Here is a 24,594-nt window from a genome sequence, read left to right as displayed (position 1 = left end):
GACTCCAAACCAGTCTGGGGCAACTTAGATCCAGCTGCAAACTGTTCTGTCTCCTGACATCCATCCAAGCCTGGCTCTCCTCTCCAACTTGCTGGTTCACCTGGAGTTTTGGGGGAATAGGTGTAACCTTGCAAGGGAATCTTCTATGCCATGGAAGCTGCAGGAAGCCAGTTCTGCCAGTCTTATGGTTATTATCTGTCGTGGTTTAGGCCCATCCAGGAACAGCCACTCATTTACTCCTCTTGCTCCCAATGGGATGGGGGAAAGAAAGTACTGCAGGCCTTTGGAACCCTCTAAGGACAGGGAGAGCTCACTTGCCACTTACAGTCCCAAGCAGAACAGACAAAACTACTCAACTTGGGGGAGAAACCAAAAATGAATTTAGCCCACCACCAACTGAAACCATAACAAACAGAAAACACCACAGAGTGGGACAATGAAGAAGAGCACAGCCAGCCCTTTAAGACCACTTTTCCCCTCACCCCTCCCCTCTTCCCAGGCTCAGGCACCTGATGCTGATGTTGTTACCTCTCCCCCTCAGCAGGCAGGAGGTGGGAATGGCAGGTGCAGTCTGTCCTTTCCTGAGGGCTCCTGGCCCTTGTCTCTCCTCAGGGCAGGTGGACTCCTCACCATTCCCCTACTCCACAGCACGAGGTCCCTCACATGCCACAGCCCTGTATGGGCCACAGCTCCTCTCTGCCTCCCGTGGGGGTCTCTGGGGTCCACAGACACTCAGCATGGCCAGACATGCACCAGGGCCCCTCCTTACACAGTCTCCTGCTGTCTGGGCACAGTCACACCCTCTGGCACCATGTCCTCCTGGAGCTGCTGGTGACTCTCAGTCTCACCATTGCCCTCCATGGGTGGCAGGGGCATGGCCTGGCCTCTCACCAGGGGCTGCAGGGGCATCTCCAGTCCAACACTTCTCCTCCCTTCCTCCTTCTCCACATGATCACCTCCACCTGGTACCACCCTTCCACCTCCCCTTCAGCTGCAGATTTCCCTTAAACAGTGATGGCAGAGGCAGCAGATTGGCCCACAGGGGTGGGAAGTGGGTCAAGAACTGCTTACAAGGCCCAGCCCTGCAGCCCCTTCTCCCTGTTACCAAGCAAAAAGTGGCTCTACACAAACCTCTGATATTATCACACTTCAGAAGATCCCAGGTTTGCCTCAGCATGCAAGTGATGAGGGTGATTTTGAAGACTAGAAGCACAGCTCAGTGAAAAATAATCAACCCACAATTCAATTCAAGAGGCTTTGAGATCCCCCCAAGTTTCTTCTTAGGAATTAGTGATCTAAGAGACTACCAAGATTTTCTTACAAGCTGCTGCTCCACTCCTGAAGTACGACACTGAAAGTCTACTGTAGTCGCTTCAGGTTGGTAGGTGATCCTTTAAGGTTAGTATGAGAAGCATCCCACTGCTCCACCTGACTCTGAAACTTTCCCATCTCCTTCCCAATTCTCCATCTAGAAGGCCCAAAAGGTAGGTTTAAGATTCTCTACAAAGGAAAGTTTGAAGACAAGCAGGAAGACCTGGCTAGCCACAGAGCAGGCATAGGAGGTGATTTAAGTAAGGAAAAATGTAACTGGAAATAACATGTTGCTTATAGGAGAAGAACAAATGCCAAGGGTGGCTCATCCCAGTAACAGCAGCTGCTCACGCTGAAGGATGCTGCGTAAGACAGGTCGAATCTCCACATTCCCTACCAGATGGAGTCATTCCTTACCTTGGGATGGAGTCAGAGCCCCTGGTGAGGAACAGTGGGGTGCACACAGCCTTTCTCCAGAGAGGCCTCTCTACTTTGCCTCACAGCAGGCAGCTAGGCTTGGGAACTACCCAAAGCTCTCCCAAAAGGCCTCCCACCAAGATGCAGGGCTGGAACTGCCAGGCCAGGACATGCTTCAGCGAAAGCACATGGTGAAATCCCCCCAGCTCTCAATGCACAGGCTGCTAAAGGCAGGTAAAGGAGCTCATCCAGCACATCTGGTACAAATTTCATTCCCAGCTGCATACCTGCTTTGCCAAACACTTGTGTGTGCTGCACTGCAGCAGCTGGGATGGAAACGTAACTCAGCAAAAATGTTCCTGCCACCCACTGAAGGCACAGACAGGGAAACCACGCAGCACCCACACGTGGACACAAAGCTGCTCAGCCCAGGGAGGCTGGTGCTCATCAACAGAGGCTCAAGTGCTTTCATAAGGATGGACTGTGAGCTCTCTGCCTTCAACACAGGGACAGATTGAACCAGAGAAATGTTCAGTCTGAATTTCTACTACTTTTCTCTTTTGAGACATTTTCTGTGTCCACATTTATGACAGGCAGTTTTTAATCAGTCACTTCTCCAGTCAAGTCCTAACTGTACAGCATCATTACACAGACAATGCAAACTGGTGTCACCTCACAGCAGCTAAATACAGACTAATGAGGGGTCCACTGGCTCATGGTGTCACAAAGCCTGCTCTCAGGGGCTGGCAGGCCTGAGATGGCAGATCCAGCATGAGAAACTTGCCATGACAACTGTTGAGCAAGAGAAAAGATTTGGCCAACAAGAGCAGCACAACACGAAGCAGTACACAGGACACAGACTTCACATTTAGCCTGGGAATGGGGTTTCTCAAACCAGTTACTGCCACATGCATTGGCCTGAAAGAAAAAACGTAAATAATCCAGAGCTGCCCAAGCACAATCTGCAGACTCTCAGGCTTTTAAGCTTGACCTCCAATAACAGAGGCTGAAGGACAAGGCCCATCTGCCAGCAATACCTGAGGTCACTTTAAGAAGCACCAGCAATGAGAACAATAAGGAGCAAGTGCCAGGCAATTCAGGGGTTCTTGGCACAAGGAGATGTGTAATATGACTGATAAATCATTTCAGTGAAACGACTTGAATGCAGAACAAACACTAACTCTGTACACACTTATGTGTTCCTGGTGACACTAGTTTGAGACTGTGTTGGGACAACACCCAAGCTGTCTATCCTGTATTCAGTGACCAGGATCCAAACCTTTCTCCTGGCCTTTCCAATAATATTTACAAGTTTTTGGGCATAGGGTGGTCAACATTCAGCTTTTATTCAATCAGGACTAGCCAGATATAATGCAGGGTGGGGGGAGCCTATTTTTATCTTTGATTATCCAAGCACAGATCAAAGACTCAACAATACAGTAACACTCCAAGGGCTTTTGATAGTGAAAGGATGTTTGTCCTGTCACCATAGAGAAAGCAATGTAAAACATCCTGTCCATAGCACGATAAGGTACCGGGAGCAGCGGAGATGAGGCTCTTGGGGGGAGGCAGTGAGAAAGAGTTTGTTTAAGTGACTTGTGCAACTTTGGCAGTGTGGAGATATTAATTATTTCTGCAGAAGTCAGAGCCTGTGAAGGATTCAGGCCAAGCAGCCATCTGAAGAGGAAACATCCTGTGCACCAGGCTGGGTGCTCAGTGCACACTCGATAAGGACACACTGTGTGGGCTGGATATCTCCATTTCTGGCATAGTTGGAATATGTCTGAAATGAAGAAGCACATGTCTGTCCTCTGAGAAGTTGAGGGTCAACATCATTATGGGAGTCCAGATCAATGCTCACTGTCCTCATGTATGTTAGAAACTCCTCCCTTCCCAAGTGCTCCACTGAAAGCTGTGGCTGATCACCTTTGAGTAGTCTCACAAGGTGGCAGCCAGCTGGGATGCCACAAGCTGATTTATTATGGAAACTTTCCCTTTCATATTGATCAGCCATCTTCTGATTACGGTTCTACTTGCCTGACCCAAGCACAAGGCAGGCAAATACCTCCTCTGGAAGCCCAAAGCAGAGTCCACTAGAAACTTCAGTGAATTTTGGGTTCCTTTCTCTGATTTTTGTCTTGTTGCAAACACACCGCTGCCTCCTTGCCAAAGACACTCGAGACTGCAGGTCACATCTTTACAGTCTCTTTGTATCCTTCTAATGACTTGAGACATCCCAGCTGTCAATGACATGAATGTACAGACACAAATAAGACTGAAGATCACAGCACTCTCTGCTCACCTCTTCTCTCCTGGCAATGGAGAACCAAACCTACACTCTACCTTAGGGACTAGCTAAGACCAGTTTTCTTGGGCTGAGCCCAAGAGCTGGCTCTCAGCACTGCTGTGGGCAGCTCCAGCAGTGCAGCTGGGCAGCAGCATGAGGGGTGCAGGAGGATTTGGGTGTGTGACTGACCTCAGCAGCTTTCCTGTGGTCATCTTTGTTCTCCAGCATGCGCACGTCCACACCGAGGCAGCGCAGGTAGCGGCCCAGGCCCTGCAGCATGTTATCACAGACCACGCTGAACTCCCTCGAGGAGATGGGAGCAGGGGGGCATGAGCTCTCCATTTGGGATCCTTTGCATTGCTACAGAAAGGGAAGAGATCTGTCAGCAGCAGAACAGGAGGCTGATTTACAGTACATTTGTGCTTTGTCTCCCTGCAAATCCAACTGTTCCCTACCTGCATTACAGTTTGCCCCATGCTCTGCAACACCTCTGGTTCCTCCTCCATGTCCTTTCCACATCACTCACCTACTCCTTGGGCAGGAGGCAGCACATGATGGGGCAGCCCTGAATCAGCCATTCACTCACTGGCCAGCTGGCCACCCAAACCAGACATTTCCCTGGAGAAATGCCATCCTGGCCTTCCAAGCTCTACACAGACATTTCTTTTCATGAAGCCACAGAAACCATTTCAAGACTGTAATTCCCTTGTTGAATTAGACTGAAATTAATATCCATGTGCCAAAGTTATGATTTGGGAAGGGGCTCTGACAGACAGAGGGAGAAACAGGTAGACAAAGCAGCCATGTCAGCTTTGTTATCTTTGGAAGTTTAAAAATAGGCAATGCCTGAATTCTGTTTATTTTATTTGCAATGTGTGCTGCTGGGGGAGTTCCTGCAGTTGGAGGCTTTGTCGTAGGGAGGCTCCCAGAAGGACAATAGCTAAATTCATGGAGAAGGGAAGTTATTAAGGAACCTCCAATGTTCAGCTTTTGCCTCCAGGAACTTGAATCATCTGGAATGACCAAAGGACACAGCCACCACCTTTGCAGGGCTGCACTGTGTTTGGAGCCAGAGTGATTGCAGCCCTGCACATAGTGACTGGGGCCTGGAAATGCTGTGGCACACCATGCAGACACCCCTGGCCTGAACCAGGTCAGATGGGGAAGCTCAACCAGTGTGAGGCTGCACTTCCCAGAAGCTGGAATGTGCACTCAAGGACCGCAGCACTGGGCAGACTGGGCTGACACCAGCTCCTGCAAGGACCTCCCTGGGTGCAGCTGTGCCCTGAGAGCTCAGTGCTGTGATAACGGATAGAGCTGACCCTTTGATGCTGAGGGAGTCGGAAGACACTAACCCTGTGCTGCTGCTTCTGTTCAAGCAGATGTAGAGGAGCAGCAGCTGGCTCTTAGCTCATGTTTACTCAATGGCCAGCAATGTCAGATGTAGCTTTTTTCTCACGTTTCATGCCAGCAGAGAGCAAAAAGCTTCTAAAGGAGAACAGTGTCATTAGTCCCACTTGAGATAGTGGACTAGGAAACACTAGGAAAGAGAGTCATGTGGGATACAGTCAGAAGTCTGCTCTTTGGAGTCCCAGGCCAGGTTTTACTAGCCACCTCAGCTGATGAATCTGACTGGACAGAGCAGAAAGATCCACTCAGATCTGCTGTAACATCCCCTGTTCCCATGAACACAGAGTGCTTTGGAAACTACTGAGCAGCCTTGGGTTTTACTGCCTAAAACCAACTGGTACTGTGCACTTAGACATGTGTGATAAGGAGGACACTGAAAAGATGGCTATAAGCAACAGCACCTCAGGCCAGATGTGGAAGGCACCATTGACTTCAGGAGTCACACACACATTTGGGACCACTCAGAAGGATGCACAGCCACAGTGAGTCTTCTCAGCTAATAAACAAAACTGGTCTTCTGCTGCTGTTTTTGTAGGTGCATAAAAAAAACAGACAGTTGCATTTTGAAAGGAAAACTTTATTACTGAGAGGGACCAGTCATGTCCCAAGATGTTTAAGCAGAGTCACAGAGCTCTAAGTTATGGTGAGTAGAGTTTTAAGGCTCTGTCACAGCATACATTACAGGGGCAGACCAGTGACAGAGCACGTGGTGGTGGGCAGGAAGACAGAGACAAAGCATCAGCAGAAGGATGGTCTTGTTTGATGGGTTGTTTGTTTCTGACTTTGCAGACTTCTACTCCAGGCAAAATGAAGGAGGCATTCCCAATGTGAAACCAAAGGGTAAAAGCTCAGTTGAAAGCAGAAGTAAGGAAGTCAATGTTTTGAACACCTAGGTCACAGAACTCAAACCCACACCACTGAGGACATGTGGAAGGAGCATTTCTACCAGCAAGGCCAGCTGGATCCTGCCACACAGATCTGCATCAACATTCTGTGAAGGCAAATGGACCTAAAATTGCAGGGAAAGCTGAAGCAAGGCACACAAAGGAGAAAGCACATCTTACCATTAAAGGGGAGGGGCAAGGAAGATGTTGGCTGCAGTAGTCCTGAGAACAGACTACAAACAGGCATGCCATGCATAGCTAGTAGTATGACTGAGAGACAAGGCAACATATGATTTGCAGGGGTCTTGAGCAACATGCAGCTCTTTGAAGATGTTTACCAACCTGTCCAGAAGGTGACGGTACTTCTTGTTTATTCAGCTGCTTCTTTGCCCTGGGTTTTATGCTCGGTTTTCCCACCAGACTCTCCATCAGGTCTGAACTCAGACCAAAGCTTGCTGGATCCTTACAGAGTTTCTCATAGATCTCCAGCAAACAGTATGCATCTGAAGCTGGAAATAAGGGAACGTGAGTCTCAGCTGGTTTCATTCAGAACTAAACCAGAGGCTTTCCTGATGTAAGGAAGAGCCCTCACCTTTGTAAATACTACCAAACAGAAACAACTTGTGAGGTTCCAACTTATTAACACCATACCCTGCACTCTTTTACTGATTCAGTGAGCATCATGACTTATCACAAGACTGCAAAGAGTCAAGGCAGAGGAGCTGAAAAAGCAATATGCCCTCTGCTGTCCCTCGCCTTCTGGCAAAGCCAGCTGCAGGGCAGCCTGTTCAAACCCCCGTCAGACACCTCCAGCCACCCCCCTTTACTGCCCACTGTCACTGGGCAGTACTTGCCCACAGTTTATTACTGCACCTCAGTGATGGGAAGGTAACTTCCCCATTAGATGCAATATCTTGAAAAGTAATAAGTGAGGTGTTTGCAATCACCTGCCCACACGCACTGCTGTGTGGCTTCTGCTCCTTGCAACGGAACTAAGTCTCCCAGCCAGTTTTACAAGTCCTTCCTAGTGATTAACTTTTGTGGGAACTGTGTCAGCTTCAAGGATAGTTGAATTTAAGAAAGGTCTGGTTCATTTCAGTATGTCCTTTGATGCCTCAGGAGAAGTTTTAGACTCAGACTTCTGACTCTGGGGTAATCTGCCGTAAACTCCACTGTGCTGCAGTTTCTGACACCATTGCTACCCATTTTTAACCCTGCTCTAACAAGCACTTCAATATGACAAATTAACACAGCATGTGTTTCCTCAAACTGCTGTGAAACGAGGCAGAAGGAAGTGGACTTTCCTCCTTTCAGTCACTGAGAGGAGTTTCCACAAAGGTGTTTCATCAGAGAAAATCTGCAAAGCACAGGAATTCTTCCATAAGGGAAATAGTCATTGGACAGTTTAACCATCCACCATTAAAGCCATGTCTGCAAAAGGACAAATGTAGTATGTGCTGGCTTCCCTGAAAGGGAATTAATCTGCAAATGTTTGCTATTGAATGATTTTCCCAGTCACAGAGGACATAAAATCACGGCCTGTGATGGACAATCTGTAGCATCTTGCCACAGAGTCAATGACCAGACCTGCATAGAGGATCTGCTCCTCCCTGAGAGGCCGTTTCTCCCAGTTAGACAGCTGCTCTGTTTTATCCAGAGGTTTCCCCAGCACATGATGCACCAAGAGGCTGAGTCCTTTCTCTGGCTTCCTGAACCCTTTGTCCTCATAGCTCTGCTCCAGGGACAGTACATCAACCTTCTGGCCATCCTTCCTCCAGTCAGTGGAGCTTTTCTGCAGCTGATGGAAACAAAAAGATGTAAAACACATGGTTATAAAACAACTCCTGCAACATCTCCCATCCCAGTGGGTGGGGCCATGAAGCAACCCTATCATGTTATCTCTTGCCTGGCATATTGAATCCCGTTGTCTCAGACAAGGGCTGGGATGGCATTACAGATATGTGGCATCTGGTTATTTGTTTAACAAACACACTCGCTGGAAAGAAATCTGTTTCATAGCCAGGGAAGGAAAAACCCATGCAGTGTTGTAGAGCACTGCATCAGAGCAGTGGAGATGGGGCTGGGGTGTGCTCAGCTGTGCTGGAGGCTCTTGGGCACAACTCAGTAAGAGAACAGCAGTGGTAGCTCAGCACCTTTCTCCTAATTCCAACGGGAAAAGGTATTTCTGTAACCCAGTGGGCAATGGGCTTTCTGCAGTTGCTGTTTCTCAGGTTAAACTGAGGCAATAGCTGTTGGCAGATACTTCAAACCCTGCAGCACTTCCCAGGTTAAGCTGTCAGACCCAAAGATCTGGGTTCATCCCAACCCATAGCCTTTAACACACTCTCTACCTTTTACCCATTAGAATGCTTGTCCTTAACATTTCTGCAGACTGTTAAAAACTACTGTGTGCAAACCCACAGACAGCTGTACTTCAGCTGAACAGAAACTCCTGTGATGAATCCACCAGCAGCCCTCCTACAAACATCATGAGCTCTCTACAAATCATTAACTCCATGATATCTGCTTCAGTACTGCATGAGCCTGGAATATCAGAACATCTACAAGAATTCACTGTGACCACATTCAGCAACGACTTGTGCTCAGAAACTTTGTGTAGTTGAATGGGATGAAACTGAGCTAGGTCTCCATTTCAGATGCTTTTTCATAGCTTTCATAAAGGCTATGAAAAAAATTGATTAGTGTTTCAAGCTCTAACTTTTAAGCTGATGAGAACTAAATGCTTCTGTGTGTCTACAGAATCACATTACCCTTGAAACCACAAGCGGAAAAGGTCTGTTTACTCATTTGGCCATCTCCCTGCCAATACAGGATGCAAAAGGACAATGCTGAGAATTCACCAGTTAGCTATGAGCACACAGAGAAGACACAATTTTCCATATCTCCACTTCTTCATCCTTACTTGTTTGTCCACTGTCAGCAGGTCCACCACACCTCGTGCTTGCTTATCCATGTCTTTCAGAGCAGAACATGTGGTTGCAAGGCTGCTGAGGTCTCCAGACATCCCATAACCTGGAGAAAAAAGAAACTCCACGTCACACAGGTAGAAAACCTCAAGTCATGGCTAACTGGCTGCAGCTTTTTCTAGCTGTATGCTGACAATAGATATAAACATTGGTGGAATGACTGTCTAGATGGGGAATGAGGTAGCCTCCCATCTCCTGTTCCTAAGAGAGACTCTTGCAGATTAAGATTAAGGGGTGATGGAAAGAAGATGAAACACAAGAAATTCCACTTAAACATAAGGAAAAACTGTTTCAGTGTTTCAGTGAGGGAGCCCTGGCCCAGGCTGCCCAGGGAGGGTGTGGAGGCTCCTTCTTGGGAGGTTTCCAAACCCACCTGGACATGTTCCTGTGTGACCTGATCTAGGTGGGAGATGCTTTAGCAGGGGGGTGGACTGAATGAGCTCTAAAGGTCCCTTCCAACCCCTACTATTCTATGAAGATTGAGAGAGATGAGGTGGATGGAACATGCTGAGTTTAAGATCAGCTTACTGAAAATCCACTAGGTCAGTGAAAGGCAATTAGGAATTTGCCCTTGAACTCTGGGTTTAACAAAAACCACCAAAAGCCTCCAAACAGCAGGTAAACCCAGCTATGCTAAGCCAGAGAGCTCTGGTGCCCAGCACAGTGGTTTTGGAACAGAGTCAGCAAATCCAGAAAGCTCTGGATGGCAGAATTCCCTAGACCATGAAAGGCTGGGTACAAGTCAGGGGTTAGTATGGAACTAAGGCAATCTCAAGTCCAAGGGAGGAGACTAAAGCAGAAATCTTGGATCTGACCTGAAATGGGGAGATTTTTCTATCATTCCCAGTTACACTGGCCACTGCTTCCTAGCCCAGCAATTTTTGAGTCCCTAGGGCTACAAAATCTGGTTCTATTAAGAGGATTTAGAGAATGACAGCTCCAGGAGGATCCAGGAATTACACACAATAAGCCGTGTAAGGACCCGCGAAAGGGGGGAGACTCCTTGTACCTAGTTTAGTGATGGCTGCATCCGAATAGAGCATCTGGATGAAACGAGGAAGCTTCTCCTTCTCACCCTCCATCTCTGCTTGCTCAAGGAGCTGTGGCAAATCCAGCAGGAACACCTCATCCTTCAGTGCCAGCTGCAGGAGGGCGACGCGGGGCTTCCCCACCATTCCGAACAATGGCCTCCACTCCATGTCGATGCCAACAACCTGCCCAGGCTGCAACACAGACAAAGTCTTCTTCACTTAGAGACTGTCTACACTTCAAGGTAGCCTGGGCAGGCCCTGTCCAGAGAGCAAGCACTTCCTTTTCAACAACTGCATCTCTTGTTGATGTGCAAACTGCTACAGTGACTCACACAGCACCGGACTCTTCCTGCACAGAAACTCTCAATGTGTTTCCCAAATCAGACAAGCCTAAGGGAAGAAGCTGTTCCTTGCTTTGAGAGGGAGACATTTGATGGCAGTATCCCACATACAACCCTGCATACCAGCCTGCTGTGGAGTTTCTGCTCCTTGACCCTGCAAAGTTAAAAGCACTCACCTGCAGCACCTTCTCCCAGCACCGCAGTGTCTCTTCCCACGTCTGCAGGAAGTGAATGTTTGCCCGTGCAATAGGAAGCTGGTAATAGTTCTTCTTACTCTCTTCATAATTCTCTGCTTTTGTGGCCTCTTCTTCCCTGCACAAAATCAGGTGCGACACCTTTAAGCCATGCAATGAGAGGAAATGCTGGATTGGAGAAATAGTCTTAAGCCCCTTAATTCACTCTGGCCCTCTATTTCCTCAAGCCACTCATTTCTCTTGCCCTCTCTTTCCTCACTTGCCCTGTAATCCCAGTCTTTTTCATCTTGACTTGCCCTCTTGTTTTATTCCTACCACAGGAATCACAGAATCACAGAATGGTAGAGGTTGGAAGGGACCTTTAGAGATCATCTAGTCCAACCCCCCTGCTATGGCACTGTGTCTGAGATCTCGCCACACACATGCACTGTACCTACTGCAGAGAAGCCTCAAACCAAAGCACTCACTACAGTCAGAGTCACAAATCCTGGCCCCAGTGCCCAGCTCTTTCCCAGAACTGACACAGCTCAGATGACAAAGCTGGGCAGCTTTTTCCACAGTCAGAGATAGCACATTTTAGATTTACTGCTTTTTGCCCTTGAGGTTAACATGGAAGTCTGCTACCTCCCACGGTGTAATACATAACAGAGTCAGCTCTGACCAGCATCATGTCCAAATGGGAGCTTCACACTTCCCCATAGCATAAACTGGTTCAGAAAAAGATTCTCAGACTGCTCCAGGTGAATCTGCCTCACCATTTTACAGTGCAATGGCTTTGGAGGGCTTCATGGAGCTCCCTGATGCGATCCAGCTTTTCCTCCTCCATCCTCCTCCCTGTCAGAGGTCCACACAGGTTGCATGAGAACATTTGTCCCACACTGCACAGGGGTTAAATGTGAAAAGTTCAGAAATACATCCTGAAACCTTCTATATTTAGGGGAAGACAGCCAGCTGTGCCCACACACCAACTGCCTTGCTTGTGCTGCTCCTTCCATTTGGGTTTCAGATGGCACCACACAGAAGTTCAGTCTGTGTGTCTCAGTACCCTGGGACTGGTGGAAGATGCCTGCAGAAATGAGCCAACAACATTTCCTACAACAGGATCTTACACAGCACATTCTCTTTTCAAAATGCAGTCGAGTCTCTTGAAATGTAACTGGGAGGTCAGGGTATTGCTGTGGTGTCTCAGCCAGATGATGCAATCAGAGCAAAGAAACTAATAAAAAATATCCAGCTATTTTGGACACATCACAAATTTCTGGACAGCCTCTTTCCCACAGAGACTTGAAATGGTTTATTATTTGAGAGACTATTTACTAACCTTATGTTTAGAGGACTGTGTGACTAATTTTGTAGCATGGCAGCTTTCACTGTACAAACACTCTTTTCCCTGGGTTTGTGTGCATGGGGAAGTCAATATTTGTGTAAAATATTTAATGAAGGTGTGCAGTCTCAGGTCTCCAGGAATATTCTCACCTGCAGAGCTCGGGAGCTGTGTGTGGTGTGACCAGTGGCAGAGATGATGTCATTTATATGCTGGTACCACCTTGTTCTGTAGAGTGTGAACACCCTCTCTGAGAACTTGCTGCTTTGTTGGTTCATAAATAAGGCAGACTGACTGTTTTACTAGGTTCCATGGCTCCACTGATTTTATAGCAGCTGCTGCAGCAGGTATCATGACTGGATGAGTAAACTGGGGCACAAAGGGTTTTACTCAGCTGTCACAGCTCCTCATGAAGGGCAGAGTGCATCCTTACAGGCATGCCTCCATCCCCCATACATGACAGAGGATTCCCAGAGCAGAGAGAGGTACTGATGTTCTTTATCTTTCCAGATGCACAGGGTGTGCCTCCTGTTAACTATCCCTTTGTGTTCTGAGGGGTTCCATCTCATGCAAAAACCTTCTGGCTCCCAACTGGTGGCTGGTGCAGCCTCTGGAGGGAGGAGGAGGGCAGCTCCAGCAATGCTTTGGAGCTGAGCAGAAGCATGTCCTAGACAGATAAGAGCTTCCTGTGCTCTAAGCCATGTCCCATCTGGAGCAGTGAGCCTTTGCAGGCTGTTTCAAGGGTGATTACATCTGTGTCACATTTCCTGAGGTTCCATGGGGCTTGAACATGAACCAGTGCAGATCTGCACTAGGAGAAACATCAGATCCATGAAGCCCAGCACATGAACTGTTCAATGCCATCTCTGATATCCTCCCAAGTCATCAGCATTAATGACTAAGAACCTGCTGTGCTCTCATTCCCTTTCTGTGTGATTCAACATAGTCCAATCTGTGCTCCAAAAATATGAGTTGTAGTTAGGAAAGCTGCAGACTTGGCATGAACACCTCTTCCAGGAGATGGAAATTTGCTGTTTTGTTGAAGACTACAAACCTGATGATGAACCTGTTAGAGCAGGAACTTCCCTCAGTCTCAAGCTTGGTTTTCTTCAGATGGTCTCCTTACACCCTAGTGAGGTGTCAGCATAGCCAGGCACCCAGAGACACATCCTGTTAGCTGGAGTTCATCACTGACAGGTGACACCAGCAGGAAAGTCCTGCTCTAAGAAAAGGAAGTAGCCAAATCATGTGCATACATCTGCAGGTTCTGCAGTAAGGGGAGGAAGCCCCAGCCCACACAAGGCAGCAGATGAACATGGGCAGGAGACTTGTGCAACAGCCATGCCAAGGGGGACTCTGCCTCTGCCTCCACACCAAGAGCTCGGTGCTGAAAGCATCCATCCTGCTACCCAGGGAGCAGCCAGGGCTGGCTGGACTCCTCCCTAAACAGGCCATGTGTGGTGTCACCACAACCCCCCACCCCTGGACACACAGTTCATTTCAGGTTCACTGAAATGAGGCATTTCAGTGTTCCATCAGGCACACTGAGAAGTCCAGCTTCATATCAGAGGCTACTCCCTTGTATCACAGACTTCAAGGGCTGTTTGCAGGATGATAAAGATCCAGGCTCTCAGCTTGCACAAAGCTGTAAGTAGTTACCACTTGGGAGTGGTCAAGATTTTCCCACAAACTTTCCTCTAATTTCACCTGGCTCCTGAACCAGAAACACCATCTCCATACTAAAAAACCTCAACACATTTCACCAGTGAGGGTAAGAGAGAGGTATCAGGCAAGGAAGTGCCAAGTGCAGCCAAGCACAACACCCTGGAAGAAGGTGACTGATGCAAGCAAAGGAAGAGTTCTGAGGAAGCCCAAAATTATCACTGCTCCCTCTCTTCTGTTTTTGGCAAAGGCCTTGGCTTTACCTGGAAACACAGGATTGCTCCTGAATGACAATAAGGCTTTGAGCTATGCTGCCCTCCAACCACACAGCCCACAGCTCTCCTGCATTTGCATGGAGCATTCAGGGATAACTCTTCTGTGCACAGAATCCAATTAGATGAATTCCTGCACATGAATGAGCAGACAAAATGCTGCTTGATTGGAGCAAGCCAGAAAGGTGACTGTGTAATTACCTTGGCCCCAGGACTGTGGTAGCCTGCAGCCTTGCAGGAGCACAGAGGCTACTGGGCTGCTGTTGAAGGGACTACCAGGCAGACCTTACTGGCCCAAGGCTCCAGATCTCATGTGCAGTCCTGGGTGAGATCCTAACAGGACCTCCATGAAGTACCATCTGCAAGCTCTGCAGTTCCTCAAGACCTGCAGTAGCCTGAATATGTGCAGGCCCTTCTGCAGGGCAGAAAAAAGGTTCACAAATGGGTGCCAAACCAGCCAGCCTCTGAACAACATGCTTGAACATCTCACGTCACTGAAGCACAGCAAGGACACCATCACTCATGGGAGTATAGAAGTGAGTTACCAGAGCTCAGCAAATCACCTCACTGAGTCATTTTTTCTCAAATACACTCTTTCTTCCTCCACATTGCATAGCTGAACAACTGCCTGGGATCCTGGTGCATGAAGAGGATAACCTTGGGTCATTTTCTCACAGAGCCACGGCACAGCATACCCAGAACCCCACAGCTCTGGTCCCCCTCTGCATCTGGCTTGCTGTGGGGATCAGACAGCTCCTAACAGTTTAGGTGGCTACATGAGCCTTTCTGAATTTTGAGCCTCTTTTCAACTTTGAGGAGCTTTGTCTACACAGCATGAAACCTTGCCACAATCTCCTCCCCATCCTTCCCCTCTGCTCCTCCTACACTAACAGGTTCACCAAAATCCTCGACTGGGGCTGTGAGCACAGGTCTGTGCACTTGAAACCAAGGAGTTGTAAGAACCTTTTCCTTAATAGATTGATTTTTCAATCCCTTGGGTTTTTTGTACCTCTGCCTTTATAGTCTTGTTTCAGGTCCTGCCACAGGATGAAGCTCCCACCAGGGGAGGAACTGTGGCTACTGCAGGCTAATCTGCTGATAGAACATGGGGATCCCAAAGCAGCAGAGGAAGCACAGCACTGTGTTATTGGGATTGCATTAGAGGAAGAAAAAGGGACAGAGACTAATTAGGGGCTAAAGGCTTCTTAAGCTGACTCGGTAAATTTGTGTTGGAGAGTCTGGTTTTATCCCAAATTCAATTAATGGGACTCTTTTGGGATTTGACCCCAAATATCAAACATTCCCATTACTTCTGAAAGCTTCAGATGAGGGAAAAATTACTGCCTGGGATGAAAAGTGGCTTATGAGCTGTCAAAGGAACAGAATAAATGCAACTAGAAAAAAAATAAGGAACTTCCAAATGATTCTCTTGGCTGTAAGTCACCCAAAAGGCATTAACCCAGGCTACAGAACAGAGGGAATGCAGAGTGCATTGACAGACATGTAATCACCTTAGTAAAATAGAGGCATATTCAGCTCCTACCCACATCATTCCATTTCTGCTGCTGATCTGGCAGAGGGAGCCTGAAGATCTCTCTACAGCGTGAAGCAATTTCATACAGCTCCTAACTACACAAGACTGAGTTTAAAAGGTACCTTTCACAGACAGAACCAGGCTCATGAAAAGCAAATGCAGCATGTACACAGCCAAGATGTGATCTGAGTAAATGGAGGAAGCTTTTGCCAAATTAGCTCCCCAAGGGAGCATTCTGGTAGACTATTTTAAGCAAACACTTAGACCTTGTAAGATAAGTACTGTACATGGAAAAGGCACGAAACAGAAGTACTTACCTCTCTTGGATGTGAAGCTTTTGAAGCTCCTCAGCCACTCCATGAGGCAGCATCTCCTCAGGCATCTTGCAGTGTTTTGCCCATCTTGCTGCTGTGTTCAAACCACAGTAACGGATGAGCAGCTGGATCAGGTGCTCTTGAAGCCATCGATTCTCTCCAACTGTGCTCTGAAAGGGCAATCACAGGGGAAGGAAGACTGTCAGTGCCACTTCCATCATGGGTATTTCTACCCCATTTCAAGGAGTCAGCATCTTCCAGGGGTTTCTGGACAAAGGAACAAGATTCCCCCCGCTGCAGGAGTGATTTTGTTCCAACTTCTCTGACAAGAGGTGAAGTGCCCATATTTTAACTGAGAGCTCATCAGAGGCCTTGGGACTCCTTGCAGCACAGTTCCTTGTTCAGGAAACACCACTTTGCAGGTGCAGTACAGAGAAATGAGGGTAAAACAATACCATTTCACCTGACTGATGACTAGGACATTATTTGCTCATTTAGTGATTATATTGAGCACAATCTGAGCTAATGCCTGATCAGACAGTAAAGGTCTTTGGGCTTGTTAGGCAGGTAATTATGCAAGGGGTGAGAGTTTGGGTTGGTTTATTCTCATTTGGTGCCTGTACATAGGGCTAAAGCAATGCTGTGACCTGATGTCCTGGGAGAGGCAAATGGGGTAGCTTAGCCTCTCTCCATAGAGTCTCCTCTGGCCTTGGGAGTATTTGCACAGGTAATTAGGGTTGCCAGTCACACACAGGTTATGGGAAGGATGCATCACACATCTGACCAACAGACTTTGATGTTCATAGGGAGGAAAAGGTTCCCCATCAGCCTCCAGCCCACCTGCATCCAGCACTGTGAAACCAGGGGCACCAAGTCCCTGCTCAACCACAGCCACCAGCACAGCCTAGCAGACGGGTCCAGGGTGGGAACAGTGTCACTGCATCAGAAATGGGTGGTATGAAGTGTGCTCCAAAGTCCTCCTTTAACCCCACTGATCACAAGAGGAAACCAGAGCAGTCACTCCAGCTGTCAAGAACCAGCATTGAGTGCAGGAAATTCCTCCCTGTGTGTGTGAGCTCTGGGTTATTGCTTCAGCCACAGGGACAAACCTGATGATGCCAGTGTGGCTGCCAGAGCCTGTCACACACCTGCAAACACCAAGGGCAGTTCAGGACGTTGTCTGTTCCTTGCTGCTTTCTGCCTCACACACTGCAGACCCCAGGGCACGAGCACAGACTCACAGCTGCCTCTGGTGTAAGCCCAAGGCCCCTGCTAGGAGCCAGCGTGGCACACTGCCCACCATGGCACGAGGGAGCAGCTATTGGCAAGGGGCAGGGCAGACAAAGGGCCTGTAACAGCCCCCACTGCCAGCTGCACTCACCACAGCTCTTTTGTCTTGTTTACCCTCTCTGTGGATGCAGTTGTAAGAGGAAATATGAACACAGAGACCCTGACAGTCACAGCAGCTACCTGGAGTGGGAATAATCCTCTCCTCCTTCCCAACAACCCACTGGCACTTGCAGCCAGACCAGAGACTCACTCCTCCTGCCAGACTGATTTACTCATGGATCTGCCTTAGAAGTTAATAGTGGCAAGAAAAGTTAATTACTAAAACAAGTTAAAACTCTCCATGGTGGGTCAGGATGTGCAGCTCTATGGCTGCATTGCTGCTGGCACCACCACTGAGTATCTCAGTGTAGTGACACACTTGAGGTCCATCCCTGCCCCCATACATGCCACTGCCATCCCTCCTGTGTGGCACCATCAGTGTCACTGCCCTCCCTCCTGTGTGGCACCATCAGTGCCACTGCCATCCATCCTGTGTGGCCACCATCAGTGCTTGCTGGGCGAGTCCCAGACCCAGTACAAAGAGCCTGGCTGGGTGGTAGCTGGGGCCATGGGGCCTCATTCCTCACATTCCTTCAGTAACTAAAAGGTGAGAAGTTGTCTTCAAAGCAGACACCCTGCACAGAGATCAGGAAACAAACCTGTGGATGGCCTCAAGGGAAAAGGGAAGGAAAAAAGACAGGGGAAAAAACCAAAAGAATGACTCACCCCTTAGAGGTGCAGGAGGGGGTAGAGGCTTGAGGAGAAGTCACAGAGAAATCTGGCATCTCAGGTAGTGTGCATGAGAAGCCAGCATGAGAAGCCAGCCTGCTCACAGGAACTGCTGCCTCAGCACTGAGCTGTACCCCTGTGACTGCCAAGTACCATGTTCCTTCTCATGGGCATGTGAAGAACTGGGATTGCTGCTCCTTAGTGGCTGGTGGCACAGCAAGGAGACTGTCAGTGGGAGCAGGCCCAGCAGCTAACCAGGGGCTGAGCTATGGGAGAGAAGCAGGAGAGGGAAGGGAGGGAAGGGGCAGAGCAGGAAAGGATGAGCTCTCATGTTAACGCTCCTTGCCCTCCACATTTCCTCCCGAATCCTTCCTCCCAGCCCCACCAGTCCTGTTGCTTCGTGCATCTCCCACATCTCTGCCTTCACACAACTCAGCTCAGTCGAGCACCGAAGACGTGAGAGAGATCTGGGTAACTCCTGCTGCTGCCTCTGCCAAGCCACTTCTCAGAGTCCTTCCCCAAAAGAACATATTTTCTTATTAACATCCCAGAGCAATTCCCTCTTCCAGCTTCGCCTGTGTCCATCCTATTGTCTTTCTGCCTTTTTTCTACAACACAAAGGCTTTGGGGCTGGATCTCTCTTCAGTTCCCCCAGAGTCAGTTCTTAGTCCCTCTCCTCATGTCAGATTTAGTTCTGGAAATAATGAGGTGCAGGGTTTTATTAGTATTATTATTAATGATAACAGATTTATTCCTTCAACCACAAAAACAACTCTGGAAAGAAGGTTTGTCTCTCCAGAGACATTACATCTTGCGTTCTCAAATGGAAAAGAGCTGTTTGGGGTGTTTTGTTTAACTGAAAAAAATCCAGCACTGCTACAAAGGGGAAATGCTTCCAACACAACAGCTTTGCAGGAAGCAAGAATGTGGAAACTTTGGCCCCAGAAGATGTGGGCACAGATGCAGAGACAAATGTCTCACTAGAGATGCCATCTCATGGGTCATGTTTTCAGCAAATGAACACTTTTCAAGAGCAGACTGGCACAGTTGTTTTGATCGACATCAGCGACACGTCCGAGCAGGAAAAGATTATATATACCATGAGGCTTGTCTGCATCCCTCTCTGAATTCTACACATATCACACATTCTTTAATCCATAGGCACACACAAAAACTCCTGACACCAACAGTAAGCCGTGATTAAAGCTTTCCAAAATGACTGCTGCAGATTACCCACCCGTAAATCCTGTTCTTGCCCAGCTGAACACTCTACAAAGCTCACACCAGAGTTAGCTGAGGAATGTCCCGATTTAACTCACAGCATCAGCAATTCCTCCATTGTTATCAATAACTTTAGATCCAAATAGCCAGGATCTTCTTTGGAAGTCACCCTGGCCAACCCTGGATTACTTTTATCCATGTGTTAAGCTGCATTTCTGGCTGCTGGGGACAGCAGTTGTTCACACCAGTGACACCAGCTCTTTGCAGAGGCAGATTTTAATTTAACTTTTGAATGTCTTGGACAATTTCCCCTGTTCTCAACTGCTTCCAGAATCAACAAAACAGAAATCCTGTTAATGTAGAGAAAATGTCAAGTAGAATATTTTAGAGGCAGCAACTTAGAGGGGGAAAAGAAACCTGAACTTTGAAAGGAGAAAACCACGGCAAGCAGTGGAGGACACCATCAGCACTTCTAAACTCACTGCAGTGCTGCAGGTACTGGACAGACACCTCTGTTTAAAGGTTCCCTGGAACATCCTACTGTGTTAGTTTCAGTGTTGCTTTATTTGTGCTGGAGACTTCTGTCCTGAAGTTAGCATTGCTTGTACTACATGGAGAGATGCTGCATAGTATGGCACCAGAGTATGTTCCTGAAGGGGAGTCTGGTGTGTAGGAAGGTTGGAGCTGAGGCCTTCAGCACCAGCTCTGCCCAGGGTCACAGCCTGTTCCGTGAGAGAGGGGGAATTCTGGATATCCCACATAGATGGCACTCAGATAAAAGATGCCAACTTTACCACACTCACTTCTGAGCTGTGTCTCTGTGAAAGCAGCAGGCCACTCACCCATGGCCAAGGGACAAAGAGGGACGCGTGAGAACGCTGAGCTTTCTCACCACTTGAGCTGTTCCCTCCCTCACAGGCACTGGCTACTCAGATGCACTAATTTATGAACTGAAGAAGAACAAAATAGCCTCCATTCATATCCCAGAAGACTGACTTTCAGATAGCAATCAGTGCGTCATTGACAGAGCCACACTTCAGTGTTCTGGAGGCCATTACCACATCAATGCCGGGGAAGTGGTCTTTCTTCTCTCTTTCAACAAAGCTTTGGCAATGTGGCTCCCTGGGGCATGTTCACACTACCTAGCTTCTGCTTTGTGAATCAGAAGACTCAGCTTCTCAGTCTTCCTAAGCAATCAGCTCTTCCAAAAGGCAATTCAGAGGAGTCTAACTCACGGTATCACTTGAGAAGGGATCAGAGCAAAGGCAGCTCTTAAAGCCAACTTGCCACTGCACTGAGGCTCCTCACAAGGAGCTTATTGTTCCTGGGCAACCTGAATGAAGCTCGTGATGAGTAGCTAGGACAATATTGTGTGATGAGACACATCTGGCTCCGTTTTTCTCTCTGGAGCTCACACAATCTTGCCAACACAATTTCTCGTTCAGAAGTCCAGACTCCACTACCAAATGGCAGCCAGAAGGAAAAAACAAACGTATAGCTTGTCTGTTCAAATCCAGCCGGGTAACTGCACAGCCAGCAGTTTCAGCCAGGCCAAGGGAAGTGATTCCTCCCCTCTGCTCTGCACTTGTGAGACCACATCTGGATGCTGTGCCTAGTTTTGGCAGCCCAGTGTAAAAGAGATGCTGAAAAGTAGGAGAAAGTTCAGTAAAGAGCTCCCGAGATGATCAGTGGGTTGGAGCACTTGATGCAGAAGGAGAAGCTGAGGAAGCAGGGCTTGTTCAGACTAGGGAAGGCTAAGCTTGGGGATGTGGGGGACTACAATAGCTGTCTTCAGTTTTATTGTGAGGGATCATAGAGAAGATGGAGTCAGACCTTTCCAGAAATTCCTGACAGACCTAAAGGAAAAAAAAAAGGTGACAGTGAGAAATGGCTGAAGAGGTCCAGTGGGTTTGGCCCTGCTTTGAGCAGGAGGGCAGAGAGGAGACCTCCACAGGCTCCTTCAACCCAAAATCAGGCTCTGATTCTGTGATTAGCACGGCTGTGCATTCCCCAGTGCCGAGACTCGTCTCCACACAGACAGGCGGCTTCTTGCAGCAACTGCTTCTTTCAAGTTCCAAGCACCTCCCGGGAGAAGAACACCCAAGATCTCATCTACCCAGAATACAGGATGGTCCTGATCATGCTCAACAATACTACACAGAGATCCAAATACATTTCCTGCATTGGGATTGCTTCCAAATTTCTGTCAGGCAGCCCCTGAGGGAAGTCATTCATCTCTGCCAGATGAAGTCATCACGTCTCCGAAATCTGCTCATGCTGCCACAGATGAGAGAAGGTCTATAGCAGAGCAAACTCTGCTTTCAAAGCCAGATCTGAAGAGAGTGCTTTCAGAAAATATTAAGAAGTTGAGACACTTTTTTAAGCACAGCATGGGAGACACTTCCAAACCCTTCACCCAGCCGATGGAGCAGATAACAAACCATCTGCCGGCGGCGCTTCCCAGGGCACAGGGCACCTCAAGGCCCCGCACACCACCTCAGCCAACCTGACACCATCAGGACCAGATTTCCCTTCAGTAGCTGAACAGAACACAGATATTGGTGTCTCTTGGCTGGAGAAGCCACAAGCCCTGACAGAAATGAAGGTTTAATGGAGAGGGTGTAACAAGTCTCCCAACGGACCAAGCGAACGGTCAGGCAGGCGATGCTCCACGTGCCGCAGGACAAAGGAGGATTAATGAAGAGGGCACCACGATACATCTGTAAGGCAGTAAAGCTTGGCATTGCCACTGAGTCACAACACCTACCAGCACACAGGTGCAGGCACTTCGATGCTCGCCACAGTCCTGTCGCTGAGCATTTCAGACAGCTCTCCCAGAGGGAAGAGGCTGAGGCCGTGTTGGTACGAGTCAGTGCCACTTGTCTTCAGGGTCACACATCAGTTCCTGCTCTTGTTTAGCAGTGTAGGTGTAGCCTGACATTTGGGGGGATTTCCCAGTGGGAAAATCACAACTTTTCTTTTTAGTCTAACCCACAATTAACTGTTTTTTTCCTCAATGACATCCAGTGAATTCAGGGTGAATTCACCTGCAATTTCCTCTCTACTACTGTGGGAGGGAATGTCATAGATGTATGTCTTTAGTGAGCTATAGAGCCAAGCTGATCTGATTAAAATAACCTTTGTTTGGAGACAGAAATAATTGCATGCCATCCATAAAAACCAAAACTAGAATTCTTTACCTAGGCTAAGATCATAGACTAAGGTAACTTTACCCTACTTGCTTTTTCCTGCACTCCAGTGTGAAGTCTGTGCTTCTCCCTGTAATCCCTTTCTCACAATCACTGCAGAGGCATCTTAAATTCTAACCTAACCCTGGCCCCAGAGCTGCTGAATATTATTCATCCCAGGGATCAGCAAAGGACCAAGGACTTGTTCTGAATGCATAAGCCACGCAGTTTTGATAAGCTTCCAGATTTCTCACACCTCTTGGTCCCACGATGGCAGGCTGGAGATATTTTCTGGGAGCATTCCAGCACTTGGCAAGAGAGAAGATGAATGAGGATGAGGAAATTGGCCAAACTCTTTCAGAGCACAAAGTAGTATGTTACTTATCACAGTAGATGCTTTGTCTAAGTCCAATAACACAGTGCATTGAAGACAAACTGGCAACCCTTATCTTCCCAGTGTATTCTGAAGTAGCATTTATCTACTGCCTTTTGTCATTATGCTACACACACACATGAACAAAGCTTTGCTGTGGCAAGTGGCAAACGGGGCTCTCCAGTTGAAGACAGTGGGCTCCCATCGTATACTGCACATTAGCTGACCCGCACTGCTACTGAGGGTCACTGAGCCTGGTCCTCATATGACCCAATATAGTTTCTCTGGTCTCTCAAGCCCAAGAAGGTTCATACAGCCACCAAACACTTTCATAAGCGTTCTAGCAAAGTCAACACTACATAACTCTGAGTCTGTACCTTGAAGTGTGGAAGCCTGGATGAGGAAAACACGACTTTCTGCTAAGCTATGAGGCTGCCTGAAGGATGATATCCAATGGGACTGTTCCAAAATCCAGCTTAGCAGAAGTGCACTACACCCACTCATACTACAAGAGCTGTCTGCAGGAACTACACTCCAGCTGCAAAAGCCCAGCAAGGGAATGCAGCACCAGCCACACGCTGCCAGAGCTTGACACCACTAAGGGATCAGGAACAGGGACTAAAGCACTGCTTCACTACAGGACTGCAAGAGCTGCAGATGAGTAAAGAGGAAGAGCCTGCAGGAATGAAACCATTGCCACCCTGTCTCCACTGCTGTTGCTAAATGAACTTGCAGGATTACACTCCAGAAGTTTCTCAGGATGTACATGAGATGAAGCCACCATGATGCTTTCCCATTTGTTTTGGATAGCCCTAATATTAACCCTAACAAGCTGAACCAGTATACCAATTAACCCAACCAATCTCTCAATTAAACGTTCCCATACTCAGTCACACTCGGAATGAGAACTCATAAGCTCCATCTTCCCTTCCAAGATGTGGCATTCCAGCACCTTCACCCAGCAGCGAGGCAGGAGGCTTCACTGCTCAGGCCCAGCCTGTGTCAGCTTCACATGGCCGAGACTCTTCAGGAGGAAGGAACTGCAGATGGGGGAAGACCCTCAGAAACCTCTTTCTCATTCTGTCCCTACTCCATTCAGGTCAAATGAGCTCCTGCTCAGGAGCTCCTACTCCCTGCCCAGCTCAAATTCCAAGTCATGAGGAGAAGCAACAAAGCAGGAGTCTCCTCTTACTTGCTCTTGGCTGTGGATTATTTTAATAGCTTTCTGTAAGGGTCCTTCTGTATCAGGATGCATCATTACTCTGCCTGCACTTACTCCTGATGTACAGATCTCCTCTTTTCTTATGGAAATAGCTGCACAAGATTGGTCATCAAAGAGCATCAGGTTCTCACCTGTATCACTACCTTAAATTAAAAGGCCTGTAAACTCTGAAGTGGAATCTCCTGCCTTCATTTCTAAAGCTAATCTCTTTGCTTTCTTTTTAACTCAGCCCCAAGCTTCCCTGACCTCAGACTTCTGAGGTCTCTTTGCCACCATCGCTTCACTTCTAAGCAGGTTTGTGAGAGCTCACAATCTGCCTTTGAAATCCCTTCTCTGGGCCATGTGGGAACTCCTCAGCTCGCCGTGGGCTACTTCATTCATCTTCCTGAGCCTTGTTGTGCCCTGTATTCACACCCAGCCCTCTCGCCAGCTCCACTCTGCTCATGGATCTGCTCCAGACCAGGCTTGCTTCAGAATAGTTAGCAACCTGAGTTTAGGTTCCTTTCTCTCCAGGCACATGCTAATTTGGCATTCCCAGCAGGGGTCATTTTTCTATTTACTAAA

The 24,594-nt window shown here is 48.1% G+C and overlaps 1 protein-coding gene across 9 annotated transcripts in view; it reads right to left on the bottom strand.

Annotated features, from left to right (window-relative positions):
• EXD3 (exonuclease 3'-5' domain containing 3) overlaps positions 1 to 24,594 on the bottom strand; it is a 261,724-nt gene that overhangs the window by 119,471 nt on the left and 117,659 nt on the right. For all 9 annotated transcript variants that reach the window (XM_062011571.1, XM_062011576.1, XM_062011570.1 and 6 more), the window contains 7 exons: positions 15,972 to 16,138; positions 10,845 to 10,980; positions 10,306 to 10,519; positions 9,233 to 9,342; positions 7,897 to 8,107; positions 6,652 to 6,818; positions 4,205 to 4,375 (listed from right to left, as the gene is read on the bottom strand). In XM_062011571.1, coding sequence (XP_061867555.1) covers positions 4,205 to 4,375; positions 6,652 to 6,818; positions 7,897 to 8,107; positions 9,233 to 9,342; positions 10,306 to 10,519; positions 10,845 to 10,980; positions 15,972 to 16,138 — 1,176 coding nt within the window. The remainder of the gene's footprint in view (positions 1 to 4,204; positions 4,376 to 6,651; positions 6,819 to 7,896; positions 8,108 to 9,232; positions 9,343 to 10,305; positions 10,520 to 10,844; positions 10,981 to 15,971; positions 16,139 to 24,594) is intronic.

Source organism: Colius striatus, chromosome 19 (genome assembly GCF_028858725.1).
Source record: "Colius striatus isolate bColStr4 chromosome 19, bColStr4.1.hap1, whole genome shotgun sequence".
Taxonomy (NCBI): domain Eukaryota; kingdom Metazoa; phylum Chordata; class Aves; order Coliiformes; family Coliidae; genus Colius; species Colius striatus.
The sequence above is the reverse complement of the archived record's forward strand: the minus strand, read 5'-3'. Positions and strand labels throughout refer to the sequence as shown.